The sequence below is a fragment of the Cynocephalus volans genome, chromosome 1, assembly GCF_027409185.1.
Source record: "Cynocephalus volans isolate mCynVol1 chromosome 1, mCynVol1.pri, whole genome shotgun sequence".
Lineage (NCBI taxonomy): Eukaryota > Metazoa > Chordata > Mammalia > Dermoptera > Cynocephalidae > Cynocephalus > Cynocephalus volans.
Window position 1 is genome coordinate 186,620,101 of NC_084460.1, and position 15,383 is coordinate 186,635,483.

At 47.9% G+C, this 15,383-nt stretch overlaps 1 protein-coding gene across 1 annotated transcript in view; it reads left to right on the forward strand.

The window, feature by feature from the left end:
* PCP4 (Purkinje cell protein 4) overlaps nt 1-5,844 on the forward strand; it is a 65,676-nt gene extending 59,832 nt beyond the window's left edge. Inside the window, exon 3 of the mRNA XM_063113379.1 lies at nt 5,578-5,844. Coding sequence (XP_062969449.1) covers nt 5,578-5,705 — 128 coding nt within the window. The 3' untranslated portion in view covers nt 5,706-5,844. The remainder of the gene's footprint in view (nt 1-5,577) is intronic.
* The last annotated feature ends 9,539 nt before the right edge of the window (nt 5,845-15,383 follow it).

Consider the following 15,383-nt stretch of genomic DNA (forward strand, 5'->3'; position numbering starts at 1 on the left):
ACGATGTCTTCAAGGTGATGGACTTGGCAGAGATGGGTGAAGTCTGAAGGGCTTGTGGGGGATCCTGGCCCACCCAGGCACACAGGACACTGCAGGCATGGGGCCCCTTCTTCTCCTGAACTATAATGATCAAGAAGTTGGGCTTCCCCTCATCCTCCAGTGGAGTTGGCAGTTGCTGTATTTACATTAAATGAGCTAGTTGGTTTTAAATATCCCCCTGGCCATTTTCATGGTCAGCTTCAGACTTTCAGAATGTCTATACAGAGGGGGAAAGTATAGAATCCCAGAACCCTGGATAGATATAAATGATAACTGTGCAGCCCTGGAAAATTTACAAAGTGCTTTGGTGAAATACTTGCTCAGAAGTTTTATTGTTTCAGGGTGCACATGGATGGACCTTGAGAGAATTATATTAAGTGAAACAAGTCAGGCAAAGAAAGAGAAATACCACATGTTCTCACTTATTGGAGGGAGCTAAAAATTAATATATAAATTCACACACACACACACACACACACACACAAACCGGGGGGGGGGGGAAGAAGATATAACAACCACAATTATTTGAAGTTGATACGACAAGCAAACAGAAAGGACATTGTTGGGGGGGAGGGGGGGAGGGAGAAGGGAGGGAGGTTTTGGTGATGGGGAGCAATAATCAGCCACAATGTATATCGACAAAATAAAATTTAAAAAAAAAAAAAATAAAGATGTTTCTTATCCCCCCCCCAAAAAAAAAAAAAAAGAAATACTTGCTCAGACTGACAAAAAGCCACCATTGGGAGCCAGGTGGCCAATGTATTTTTCCAATTCAGCAGCAGAATCCTAAATAAAAATGTCAGGTGGAGCCTACCCAGTCCAGATATGAGACTTCAGACATCTTCATGAAGGAAGAAACAGGAGTATAAGGGAAATGGTAATACTGCGACCTGGACAATAACCATGACACTCTTCTATCTGTGGTGCTAATTTAGATATGCTGCTCTCTCCTAGATAAAAACGCTGTGCCAGGCTTCTAGTGGGTTCGTGCCCTACTAGCTACAGAGACTCGTGGGCTTTTCTCTGTGGCTCGCATTGCTGAGCTGGGGACATCCCTGTAAGAGCCCAGAATGTGCAGCCGCCATGCTGACCTGCAACGGCATGAAGGAGAGTGTCCCCCTGCTCTCTGAATCAGGTCCACATGATCAGTGACTGTCACCACTGGGCAGACACAAGGACCCTGAGGCCCAGGAACTACACCACTGTCCACACTCCTTCCACCTGACACTGCAGCTCTGGCCATGTCTCGCTCATTAGCGTCTGGACTGTGGTTTAAGTTAACAATAAGATGTTGATCTGCACATAACACGGGGAGCCAGGTAGAGCAGGCTTTTAAGGAGTGTCTTACTTCTCCATTTTCTAGATAAGGAAATTGAGAAACAGAGAAGCTAAGAACTTACCCAGAGTCCCAGAGCAGTTGAAGTTGACTGCCAGCTCCAGCTCTCCCCTGGACTCCAGGAGTCAGCTGCTCATCCCCAGGAGGCTGAGGGCTCTGTCTGCTGGGCCACGAGGCCTGGGACACAAGGCCTGTGTTTCTTTTATTCCCTGGCCAGGTGTTGGTGGCAGGCACTGTTCTAGGCTTGGAGGGGCTTAGCCACCCCCTCACCCCTGCAGAGCTCTGTGTCATGAAAGCCCACCATCAGTGGTGACTATTTGGGAGCCTCTGTGTCCATCCAGAGCTTCTTTAGCTCCACTGAGCTCCTACACACTCCCCTGGGGTCAGAGTCGCTGGGTGCAATGGCATAGGGCACACTGTGTCTCCCTGATCCCCTCGGGCTAGTTCTCTGCCCCTAGACACCTGTGTCCCCTTCTCTCTACCTGTCCTCCCCTGTTAAACAATGCTTCCTGATGTCACTTGAATGTGACCACATTTTCCATCTTCTTCACAAAGTCATCTGTGACTGTGCCCCTCTAGCTGGCCCCACAGTGGCTTTGCCAGGACACCTCCCAACCACACTCCCTCAGAGTCTTGTTGGGCTCTCCGTGACAATGGTGGAGAAAGTGAGGTCAGGGAGCCGGCTTACAAATTGAAGTGAAATGGTTACCCGCAGGGTAACCTGTTGTAGTCCTCCACATAAAAGTATGCTCTCGATAGCTGCCTATTGTAGTGCTAAGGTACTCACTGCAATCAACGGTTATTAATTGATCACCTACTGTATGATGGCCCCTGTGCAAGCTGCTGGAACAAGGCAGAGGGAGTCCCTGCCCTTGTGGAGCTCACACTCTAGTAGGAGAGACCAAGGACAAAGCAGAGAAGGAAAGAAAAGAAGTAGAGTAACAGGTAGTGATTGCGCCATAAAAACCCATAATGAAGGCTGAGGGGTGGGGCATGCCCCTTTGTGGGGACGTGTTCAGGGAATCCACCTTCCCAGGGCCCTCAGTCTTCCCAGCACACATGGCTGACGTCCTCTTTGGGTATCAGCAGCAGAAAGGGCCCCATGGTGCTGCCAGTGGGCCCCCCACCTGTGCCCTGGACTGATGGGGATGGGCCACCCTGCATCCCGTGCTGATGTCACCATCATTCGGATCACATGAAGGGAACCTTGGAAGGCTCTGAGGTCCTAAAGAGTGGCTCGGGAGGGGTTCCCAGCTCTCCTTGAGCACCCTTTCCTCCTGGTGAGTCTGGAATGTTCAGGACTGTCCTTTCCTGGCTCCCAGGATTACATTGAGCCACTTCCAGGCCCTTAGATCATTTGCATTGAACCCAGTGCCATCGAATCTTATTAGTTCCCCTTCTTCACTGCAGGGGGTCCCTTCTTCTCTGGCTTACACATCCCTGGCTGGCTGGGTGGGAAGCACTCAGTGTCACTTCTGTAACAGTGGCAGACCTTCCCCAGGGAATGCTCTGCTCTATAGAGTAAACAGAAAGTAACAATTCTGTAAATATTAGTGATTTCTTTCTTACATACTATAATATTTTTCAAATGAGGGAGGAATCAATAAATCACTTTTGACTTAAGATATGAGTTCAAGATATAATTGTAAAATTGATTTTTATGACCCATCCTTACTGTCTCATTATATATTCCCTAAATATACATAATTTTCTGCATCTTCAGTCATCATTTATCAAAAGATAACATTGTTTTTTTCCTCTATTCTCATAAAAGGGAAAAGAGGAATCAGACTCTTCAGAAACTTCGGGGTTGCAGCAACATTTTAAGTCTAAAAGAAAAATCTCCCATCTTCCTTTGAATCAGAGCAAATTTCCCCCCTTTGCAATCTCTATACAGTGGATGCAAGATTTCTCTGGGAGGAAAAGGATTTGGGACTGTAACCACCTTATGACAAATGACAATTCCTAGTGCCGTAGGTGTTACTTAAGCACAGATGTTATTTGATGTTCTTGGTACTAAAGCGCTTATTGCCGTTAGTACAGGAGCTGGACCATTTGCATTCCTGGTCTGCTATCTCATGTGGTAACATTAATTAAACCTTTGTAAAGTATCCACTTGAGCCACAGGAAGCTCCTACCCTTCCCAATAGTTCTACCTTTTAGTATTCTCTGAAAAAAGAGCCCACAATGTAGACTGAAATGCAGATGGCTACCCGATGCAGTAGGAAACAGTTCCACTTATCCCCTGTATTATTTGGATTAAAAAGGATGGCCCCCAAATATTCCCTGGACATTGGTGCACTCAAAATTTCTGCTTTGGCTTTGGCATTGGCAGCAAATCTGAGATAGAAGAAAACAATTCTTGGATTTAAGTCACCCCCATCAGTCCAACAAGGCTTGAAAGCTAGAGCCAGCATACTGTCCTCCCAGATGGAGGTGTGGTTGGGGGTCTCCAGGTGAAAAATTAAGAAAAGTTGCTTAAGGACCTGCAAAGGAAATGTCATGTACCTAGATGCACCTGAAATAAGTGCCGATTCTCATCTATTTGTCTATCTATCTATTACCTATCAATTATCTTTCTATCATCTCTCATCAATCTATCAACATCCATCCATCTATCAATATCCATCTCTCTATCATCTATATTTATCTGTCATCTGTCTATATATCTATCATCTATCTATATACCTGTCAATCATCTATCTATCAGTATCTGTCTCTCCATCTATCTATCTATCTATCTATCTATCTATCTATCTATCTATCTATCTATCTATCTATCTATCTATCTGGGGGGAGGTCAGAAAGAGGGAGGAAGGAAAGAGATGACAATAGAGGAAGCAGGAGAGGGTGAGTAACTCCATTGTCCTCCACCCCCTCTGTTGGGGCTGTGGCCTGGTTGTTATGAAGCAAAGTCACTGGGAAAGGAAGAGGATGAACCACATTTATATTGGATGATGAGCTCGGACTGCCTGGTCAGTCTCCCTGGCTAAGGATTTCTTTTCTGCCTCAAATTGCCCCTGATTCTCCTGTCCATGCCCAGACTCCCCTACTCCAGGTGCAAGCCCAGGGTGGCAGTGAGGCTCTTGGCCCACATCCCAGGAGAGGTTGGAACTAACTCCAGGGCCTTATTTGTCACTTCACCCATAGACATGAGAGTAGGATCCCAAATCTGGCTGCACCTGAGAACCTTTTTAAAAAGGGTGGATGTCTGGTTCCCCCCATGGACACTGATTTGTCTAACCCGATTTTACTCTCAGGTGGGCCCCTCCCATGGGGGCTGTGAAGGGGGCAGCCCTGAGTCTACAGTGTGGTACTTGTGTCCTTATTAAAAAAAGAAAGCAAAAGAAAAGGGATGTCTTTGCTGATTCTGATGTTTAGCTTTCAAAGAACTGGAGAAGTTTTAAAGATTTTTCCCTTCAGTGACTGGAGGACTTTCTATGTATTTGTTTTTCCTACTTGGCTGGACGTTGCCCAGGCTCAGTAGGGTACACAGCACAGAGGGAAAGTCAGCACCAATCTTCAGTTTGCTCTGGCTTTTGTCCTATTTCCAAGGATCATTTACAGTGCGAATTGGTTAAATCTTTCCTCCTTAGCAAACAAATTTCTAAGCCTACCTTGGAGGAACAAGATGTAAGATTTGTGAAAGTTCAGTCTAACTGCAGAGGTCAAATGGAGTCTTTCGGTCTTGATGATGATAAAAACCGAAGTCCTGAATACAATAAGCAAATCTCATTGGCAATAGAAGTATACGGAGAAACTCAATGTATTACTTTAACTCTGAGCTGTTGTGAATATCATATACCATTGGCTTAATACCTTTAGCAATATTTAAATTGTATCTACTTGAAATATCAGGAGAAAGTAACAGCACAGCTAATATTTTTAAATCTTTAGGTAAACTATGGCCATTGGGAACAGACACTAATGTACAGAAAATATATGAAGTGTTGAGACTGTGTCCTTGAGTTTCATGTCCTTTGTGGGCATAGAGTTCAGGAAGCCAAAAGACAGCGGATTCTGAACTTGTGGAATCTCTCTACGGGATTGCACTCTGCACACTAGGTCATGTCTGGGGGTGGTGATTGAGCTCCGAGTGCACGCCCCATGGTGGACCACTGGCTTTGCTCATCTAGTGCTGCTGTCTGCTTCCCTGTTTGCAGCTCAGTGATTGCCTTGTGTTTGTGTTTTCCTTGCTACAGATGGGCAGAAGAAAGTTCAAGAGGAATTTGATATCGATATGGATGCACCAGAGACAGAACGTGCAGCTGTGGCCATTCAGTCTCAGTTCAGAAAATTCCAGAAGAAAAAGGCTGGGTCTCAGTCCTAGTGGGAGAGCCCCTCCCTAACCCACCTGAAGACACCCAATTCAACCATCATCTGTCAAAAAATTAAAAAGACAACACCCTAAAGAAAAGTCATTCACACATGATACACTCACACACAGCAAACCTAAAATGCATGTACAGAAGCCCATGATATTTATACCCTCATAGGAAGGTGTAGACAATGAAATTGTGTGTAGCTTAATCTCCATGTTTAGCTCCCTTATCTTTCCTCCTGCAGCCATCTTCCTTGATGTTGTAGTAAAATGGAGTTGAGTTGAGTGATTCACATGTCTGCCTTCGTCTCTTTCTTTATATCAATCTGGGAAGTTACCCAGTGTTCGAGGTGACTGCAGGCCAGATGTCTGTTTTCTTCTTTTCTTAAGAGTTAGAGATGTAACACGGTGCCTTCTGTTAGCTTTTGTGCTGTGAATGAGTGATCCCTTCTCAGCCGCGCCTGTCTCATTTGGAGAATACCAACCGCTGCCCACTTATAACGATATATCATCCTGTGGTGCCAAAGCATCAGAAGTTTCACTGGGGAATTATGACTCATTTGGGAGAACAAAAAGGGGATGGGGGATACATCTGTGTTTGGAATGTCACCCAGATTGACTCAGCAGGCCCATTTCAGATCTCTGAAGGGGACGCCCCATATCGTTGGGGCCATTCTGCCTCTCACCTGCAGTTCTCTGCACCTGTGAGGCTCCAGGATGCAGGTGTGTTCTCTAGTCTCCCCACCTCCTCTATGCTCCACACTGTGATTTGCCACCTGAAAGGGTTATTTATCACAACGTGCAATTTGGAGAAGCTGTCTGGCTTCCCTCCCACCCCATCTTCTCCCCTGCAAACTTCACAAGTAAATTGCTTCACACACCCCAAATAGGTTCCATAGGCAGTGAGGAGAGGTCTTTACATGGAGAGGACAGCTCCACAGAGTCAAGAGCCATCAGCTGGGCATGTGCCTGACTTGGGGCCACAGTTGGCAAGAATCCCTGACCCCTGAGTTGCTCATAGCCATTGTTTGAGCATTGCCAGGTGAGAGCCTGATGTAGAAGTTGCATCTCTTCAATATCCTGAGGTGGCCCGTGACAGCACCATGTATACCGTGGGGCGTGGCATTTCTTCCCTTGCTGGTTCCAGCCAAAGATCAAGGTGGGAGTGAAGATGGTGGAAAAAGGAAGGAAGAATGGTGATGTATGTGCGTGTGTGTGTGTGCACACGTGTGCCTGGCTGTGTGAGCATAATGTGTGGTGGAAGCGAGGCGTGGGCAGGGCAGTGACCGGGGGTGGAGGTGACGTGGTTCCTCTGGCAGGGCCGGATTTGTTGTCACAATGGCACCGGCAGAGAAAGATCGGTGCACTTGGGAGATTTACTGTCTCAAGACATCCCTCTGAAAATGTATTTATTGTCCTGTGTAAGAAAATCCCTTCCTGCAGATGACTCCCTGTGGCTTTTAGGGACAGGGGAAACTCGTGGGTTTCTGTGGTCGATTTCCAATCAGCAGAGAGGTAAATAGGATCACTTCAGCACAACCGGCCAGCGCTGGCTCTGTGAGGCTCTCGATGGTGTAGTTCCCACTGAAGAGAGGACAGCAGAGTGAAGAGCTTCCTGAGACAGCGTGGACACAAATGCCACAGAAATTAGGTGGATCGCTATGTCATCTTCTTTGGAGTTCCCAAAGCTACCAGTGTAAAATAAGCCGGGGACAAAACAACTGCTTACCTGACTCAGGTGAATTCCACCACATCCTGTCTTTCCAGCACCCTATTGTTCCCTCATCCTCTCAACATTTCACATAAAGTGGTGGGGTCTCTTCTTACTGGGTGTGATCTGGTCCTGATGGCCAGTGGGGCCTTTGCCAGCTCTGGCTCCTCTGGAAGCTAATCTGGTTGATAACCAGGATGCTCCCTCTAGAAGGGTTCTGCATACAAAGCAGAAAATCCTGATGCAGTGATTCTTCCCCAGCCTTCCCGAGGGACTTGGGAGCACCCCTTCAGTAACAATGGCCCCCGGGAGGCAGGAAGATGAGAGTGGGTGGGGTGGGGTGTGACATCGGAGAGACCCCTCCACAATATGCCTCTCCCATAATGATCATAGGACACGGGTATAACTGGCTTGGTTTAAGCCACAGGGATGAATTTAATTTTTCACTTCCCAGGTGGATTTTTGAGGGTCTTGAACTCCAGCAAACAGCAGGGGAAAGACTCCAAATGTGCCCCCCTCAGTATGAGAATTGGGCATGCTGAGTTTATGGCCATTTGGAGCCAGGAGGAGGAAAAGTGGCTTCTGGTTCCGGGCCCTGGAGGACCTTCCCCTCCTGTGGACTGTAGTAGTCATCCCAGAGACAAGGAAGAGACTTGAGCAGGTGTGCCGCAGGTGCCAGCAATTTGGAGCACCACTAATTCAATTTTGCTTCACTCATATTTGTTGAACTCCTCCTGAGAGGAATATGCGGCTGCTGTTTAAGCCACCTAGTCTATGGTATTTCATTACAGCAGCCCAAGCAGACTAAGACTGGACATGACAGAGTGACCAAGGGACTCCACCTGGATCATTCATAATTTGAGTTGGAAGCAAGTGAAATCTCCTAAATGTGACATTCATGTGAATCTTCACCTTAAACACAAGTCCTAAATAGGCTGTAACTCTAAACACTTTCTCCCTCTTCAATATCCTCTTACAATTATACTAATTTATCCAGGTTGATCTTCAGGGTATATAAAATCTGTGCATTCACAGGTACAATAAGAGGCCCACAAGACTTGAAAAAAGATGACCCTATGAAGTTAAAGTCAATCCACCCAAAATAAATGAACTATGCACATGACCACGCGCCCCCCCATGAGATGGCCTCTCTCTGTTACTGCTGAGACGGAAATAATGCCCAAGCCTCCTTTGAAATACAGGATGGATTATAGGAAGACAAGATGAGAAAAAAGGAAGGAGTTAAAAGTAGTGGGAAAGGAGACAAAATGATTGTATTTACAGATGATAGGACTGTCTACCTGGAAGTGCAAAAGAATCTACTGAGAAATGATTGGAGATTATTTAGTTCAGTAGGATGAATAGTTACAGAGCTAAATATAGAGAAATTGGTAGCTCTCTTATATAACAGTAAAACCAACTACAGAATGCTTTAGGAAAAGATTCGACTTAGAAGGACAACAAAAACTACTCAGTATGTAGAAATAGAACAAAAATTAATGTGCTAGATCTTTATGAAGAAAAGTATAAAGCTTTACTGAAAGTCATAAAACACTATAAAGACAATAATATAAAAACATCAATTCTCCACTCCCCTCCCCAACCCCAGTTTATTTATAAATCTAACGTAATTCTGTCTGCCCATGGATTTCTTTTCTTGGATTTTCTATTCTTGGATGTCTGTGAGATCTGAATATTTCTTTTTCCTTTCTTTTCTTTTTTTTTTTTTTAGCTAGTGCAGGAGACCTCTAGGGGCAGACCTGTAGAGGGGGCCCTTTTGGCAGGCCAGGCTAGTGGGTCTGTTGGACAGGCCAGACTGACCCTTAGTGTCAGGGGGGCCCTTAGCATCAGGTCTGACCAGGGCATGCCTTAGGGGCAGGGGTGTCCTCAGCAGCAAGTCTGGCCAGGCTAAGGGTACCCTAGGCCTGGCCAGGCCAGGGGGGCTCTTAGTGGAAGGCCAGACCTGGCTAGGGGTGCTGTAGGGGCAGGTCAGGTAAGGCCAGGGGGACCCTAGGAGCAGGAGAGGCCAGTCTATGGGGGCCCTAAAGGCAGGCCAGGACAGTCCAAGGGGGCCCTAGAGGCAGGTCAGGCCAGACCAGGGGGGACTTAGAGGCAGGTTAGGCCAGGCCAGGGGGTCCTAGGAGCAGGCAAGGGCAGGGAGGCTCATATCAGAGGAGGCCTTTACTGGCATAGGGGGCTTTTAGCAGCTAGGAGGCCCTTAGAGGCAGGCCAGGACAGGGTGGTCCTTAGCATCAGGGTACCCTCATTGGCATGATGTCCTTACTGGCAGGCCAGGCTAGGGGGCGCTAGTGGGTGCTGGGGGCACTAGGGGCAGGTTGGGCCCAGGGGGCCCTTAGTGACAGGCCCATCCAGGTCAGGGGGGCCCTTAGTGGCAGGGTACCCATAGTGACAGGCTGCTCTTAATGACAGATCAGGTTAGAGGTCCTACGGACAGGCCATGTCAGGGGGGCCATATGGCAGGCCAGGTCATGGGACCTCCTAGATGCAGTCTTCAGTCCAAATTTCAGAAGAGTGGAGGGGAAAGGATGTGCTTGTCAGGATTTAAACTTGGTGCTTTAACCAACACCCTGAATAACAGTGGGACATCAATGAGAGGCTTCCTTGCCTCACCTGGTGCAGATTGGATGGAGCACCCGGGCTGCTACAGAAGTATCAGGAGTGAACTCCACCTTGTAGTCCAACCATCTGTAGGGTCCTGCCCTTTCCCTCTTGGTCTGAGATGGATCACCACTGCATCCAGGTCCAGCTGCAGGAAGGGGACAAGGTGATGGATGACTGGGAGGATGGACAGAGAGGGACAGTACAGTCTCTAACACATGGGCCTCTCTTGTGGCCTAATTTAGGTAGATGGGTATGTGTACGGCCTGAGTTCCCTAGATGGTTGACACCTGTGCACTTCTCTGGTGCTGCATGGCCAGGGTACAGGTGACTGGTGTGGCAGCAGAGGGTCTCTGTGCCGACCCACATGTTCCAGCACTCACCCTTCCAGTTAATGCTGATGCTTCTCCTGGTCTGCATGCAGGACAGCTGGAAGTGACCTGTGTGTCTGCACTCAGCACGATCCCCAACCAGTGCCCAATGGGACCTGTAGGATAAACATCCCAGCTCCCTTGCTCCTTGGCTGAGGCTGCTCCGTTCTGCCTCCCAGAGCTTCCCGGGGTGGCAAGCCCAGGTCACACGGAGCTCACTGCTCGAGATCCAGTCTTTACAGACTTTGCTCCAGATCCCTTCTCACATCCCCACTTCCCTCCCGGTCCCCCCTCGGATGACCTCCCAAGTAAGCCACATACATCCAAATCCTTGTCCCAGGTTTGCTTCTGGGGGAACCTGACCCAAGACATATGGCAAGGGAGCTGTTGGGCATTTTAGTTAAGGCTCCAGGTTCCAAGAATTCTGGACCGTATGGGCCATCTGTTTTGTTTACATCATACTTTTCTCAACCTTCTTTTAAGAATCATCCTGTTAAGATCAAAATGGGCCAGAATGCCCTTAGCTTTTATCCACAAGAGCTGATTTCCTACCTTGATGGAAAAGCTTCCCTGTAAGGGCTAAGAATGGTGGAGTAGTGTGGTGTGACCGAGCTGCTTTGCATCAGGATCCATCTGAGTCCTGGAGATGGAAGATGAGAGAGATGTGGTCTCTCCTCTCCCTGGAAGGTGCCATCCAATGTGAGATTTAGGATGTAAATACATGGAAAGAGCATGAGAGAGGAATGCAATATGTGTCGCAGTGGAGCTCAGGTTTATGGAAAAGTTAATGTGTCCTTCAGAAATGGGGAGGTCTTCATGAGCAGGCTGGGCTGCTGGAAGCTTTTAGGGGTGGGCCGGACAGGTGGAGGGAGGAGAAAGGACCACCCAAGAATGAGGGTCACAATGTCCATTACAAGACCCACATTTCTGCCTCAGCCTCACTCACTTGATCACAGGAACTTCAGCCATGAAACCCTCTCTGCTGGTACCTTGAGGTTGCACGTGAACATTCCCTGTGATTTTCTAGAATGGTAGGACATGAATTTCAGGTCACTTCAGGGATGTTGCTTTCTTTGAGTTATGACTTGGTGCTTAGGTCTCTGGGACACACGGCTGTCTGAGATCTGCTCCTGCAACACGGGTTAAAGCAGAGGTGTGCTCTCTACAAATGTGCACCCCGTTCACCCCCCAGCGATGCTCCCCATTACCAGGACTGTCTGCATCTTCCTTGTTGTTTGTTGAAGCTCCCTCTGCACTGACCTGTTTGGTCCAGTCTTACTTACCTCCAGGCCCCCTGCCTTTGGGGTAATTGCTTTCCAGGGGGCTCCCTGACACCTTCTTACAGTTCTTCTCTGGTGGACACAGCTCTCTGCCATCCTGGCTGTGGAGAAGCTGGATCTGCAGCCTGCACACACACGAGCCTTTCTCCCCAAACCTATGCCACTTCGGGACGATGGAAAGTGATTTCAGTGAAGATCAGTTCCAAGTGGGATGAGATTGATTGCACCGTGGCCCGCAAAATTTTCCAGAGTCCCGTCTTCACTCTATTCTTATAGTTTCTAAGCCCCAGGCGAGGCTGTGATTTCCACATTTTCGTAATGGGCAGTCTAAGAAGCTGAGTCACCATTCAGATGGATGACGTCATCTTTATCCTGCTTTAAACCGGACACCCGGTCTGGATTGAGTCAGTCCTGGGGTGTGCCTCGTGGCTTCCTCTGGCCTGGGGCCACACTCTCTCTCAATCTGAGGTCTCTCAGGAAATCAGGTCAGTGTCTGTCCATGGGTTCATAGACTCTACCGCTCTGTTTTGTAATAAGAAGTGGGATAGTCTGAGGCAGCAGTAACTCCAGTAGGTTGCAGGGATAAGATGGACAAGCAGGACTTTGTGTGGGTCACTCTGTCCCAAACCCAAATTCACCAGAAAGGTCCAGAACTTGATACACTGCTGAGGGTGAGGGGCTGGTATTGCCCACTTCCTCCTTCCCTGCTATTCCGGTTGCTCTTCCTTTCTGTCTCATCCAGACCTCTAGACCCCTAATAACAGTTGCATCACTCAGGAGAATTGATGCTGCTGTAACAGGCAAGGCCTGCATCTCCCTGGTCTGATTCACAAGAAGTGTGGTCTCACTCCCGCCAAGTCTGATGCTCATCATGCAGGTCCCCTGCAGCTCCGCACCTGGGAGTGACGCGGGCTGCCTGCTCCTGCCCTCGACTGACTGCATGTCAGGCCACTTGCTTCTGAGAGAGGGAGCTCGGATGGTTATATGGTGTGCTCATTTCCTGGGACGGCCACAACACACTGCCACACCGCGTGGCTTAAACAACAGAAATGTATTCTCTCGTAGTTCTGGAGGCCGCAAGTCTGAAATGAAGAAGTTGGCAGGGTTGGTTCCTTCCAGAGAAGCTGAGAAGAATCTGTTCCTTGCCCCTCTCCAGCTTCTGGTGGCTGCCAGTGATCCTTGGCACCCCTCAGCTTATAGAGACGTGACTGCAACCTCTGCCTCCATCTTCACATGGCCTTCTTCTGTGTCTGTGCATACCTTCTCTATGCATGTATGTACATGTGTAAGTATGTATGTATGTAAGTACGTATGTATTGCCTCTTATAAGGACACCTGTCATTGGATTTAGGATCTGCCCCAAATCCATGATGATCTCATCTTCCAATCCCTAACTGATTTACATCTGCAAAAACTCTTTTTCCAGATAAGGTCCACTTCGTAGGTGTTGAGGGTTAAGACTTTTGGGGTGCTGCTATTCAACCCATGACAGACAATTTATTTTATTGTCAGGCCTAGAGGTGGTACACATGCCCCCCACATTCCACTGGCCAGATCCCATGCTGTGGCACAGCCTTGGTTGCCAGGGTGCTGGGAAAGATAGTCTTCCTATTTGCCCAGAGGGAGAAACTGGAGATGGTGAGCGCCCCCCACCCCCAGGTCTCTGACATAGTGGCTAATGCTTAAGGAGCACTTCCTCTGTGCCTGATGCCCTGCTAAGGAATTTGCAAGGACTATCTCATTTTAATCCTTACAAGAAGCCTCTGAGGTAGGCACTCTTAGCTATCCAATTTTCAGATAAATAAACAGAGGCACAGAGGCACTTGGCAAATTCCCCCAGGTCATTGTAAATGGAGAAACCACTGTTTCCATCCCAGAAGACTGTTTTCAAAGCCTGTGCCTTTTGTGCCTAGAGGACACTGCCTCTAAACGCACTAACCCCTGGACACTTGTCCTGTGGACACAGTTGTCACCCTTCCCCACCTGCCCTCAGTCTGTTCTTAGACCTTCCTTTATTCATCATTGGGGCTGAGCCGGCTGGAGCTAAGTGCTTACTGAGTGCAGCCTCTCGTCTGAAGTGCTCTTTCTTCCACCCTGGCGAGCGTCCCAGTTCCCTCCCCTACCCCCAGTGACTTGTTCAAGGACACATCAAAGACTGAAGATGTAGCCAAAGCTCTTACCTTATAGTCCAGAAACTGGATGGCACCAATTGACAGGCACGACAGTGCAGATATTTCAAGCTGACAGAAGCAAATGTCGACAAGTCTGTCTGCCAAAGGAGAGAAGCTGGCTGGGGGGAGTCTGGTGTGTATTCCTCAAGCACAACTATTGACTTTTGAGTGAGAGGATACTGCAGATTTATTTCTATTTTGGATGCTCCTAGAACTGTATTTCAGCAACTCTGGCAGAATCTACATCAAGCTGCAAAACATCAATTGGTAGCTTGTTAGAAGCAGATCCAAACTACGTTGTTCGAACAGAGCGATACAGCGTATTCGTTACCAAGAAGGCATCACATCCACGGCATGTGGAGAAGCGGGGACCGGGGTTACTCTCTCTCTCCCAGCTACCCATTCTGCTCTGGAAAATTTTCTTCTGGCTTGCAAAAGACCAAAGGAAACAAGCTTGTGTGATTTTGCACTTCATTACTGATTATTGATCCAGATCTACCTTGCACACATAGCAGATAAAACATAAATATCTGTTGAAAGAAATAAAGAACTGGAGGGGATGAGTTTCTAAAAGGAATCAAAGAAAGGCAGAGAGGCTGGAAGGGAAGAGAGAAGAGGAACAGAATAAGTGGGTGGGAAAGAAAATAATTTCCCTCTGGCTTGATTCTGAGGTAAGATGAAGCATTTTCCACCATGCCCCTGACAGGTGCATAATTAGGGGATAATCTTGTCTGCTAAAAGTTCTGCTATGTCTACTTTCAGTTTCCGCAGATGCAGTAGATTTCATTCTAGGAGCTGGATAGCTGTGGTCAGTCCTTGAGGGGTGTGGGGACACCTGGGGGCACAAGTTGGACCCCCGTTCACTTTGCACCTATGTACAAGTCATCATACCAATTTCATGAGGACACAGAGTGAACTAGGCACAAACTGTTCTTGCAGGTCTGCTTCAGTTAGGTATAAGGTATGATCATCTGTCTGCAAGGAATTTGATTTTTAACGGAGGTGACAGGAATGCCCACCAATAAAGTGAAAGTGGTAAGTTCTTTAAGAGTCAGATAGAAGAAAAATGGGAAGGGAGAGAGACTGATTTCAACCAAGAGATACTTAATGGAGACGGATGGGTCTTGAAGAAAGCACAGAACTTGAACATCTGGAGACAGGGACAAGGACATCCCAGGAAGGGCAGACACACAGGCAAGAAAAGCTTATTTTGGGGAATAGCAACACTTCCAACTTGGGAAAGGCACAGGGAGCTTGGAGTGCTGGGGTGGAATTGGAGCCTGAAGAGGCAGGTTAGGGCCAGGCCAGGTTAGAGGTGGCTGGCAGCTCACCAGCCTGTCTTCCTTTTCTTGGGAATAGAGGATTGACACTTGTCAGCCTTGCTGGCAGTTAGATATGGCCATGTGACTGGGTCCCAACCACAGAGACCGCAGTGTGGAAGCCACGTGAGCCACTTTCAAACTAAGCGCATTGAAGAAACATTGCTATTGTGGCCCTCCGCTCTCTTTTGCTTTCATAGCCAGAAGGGAGAGGGC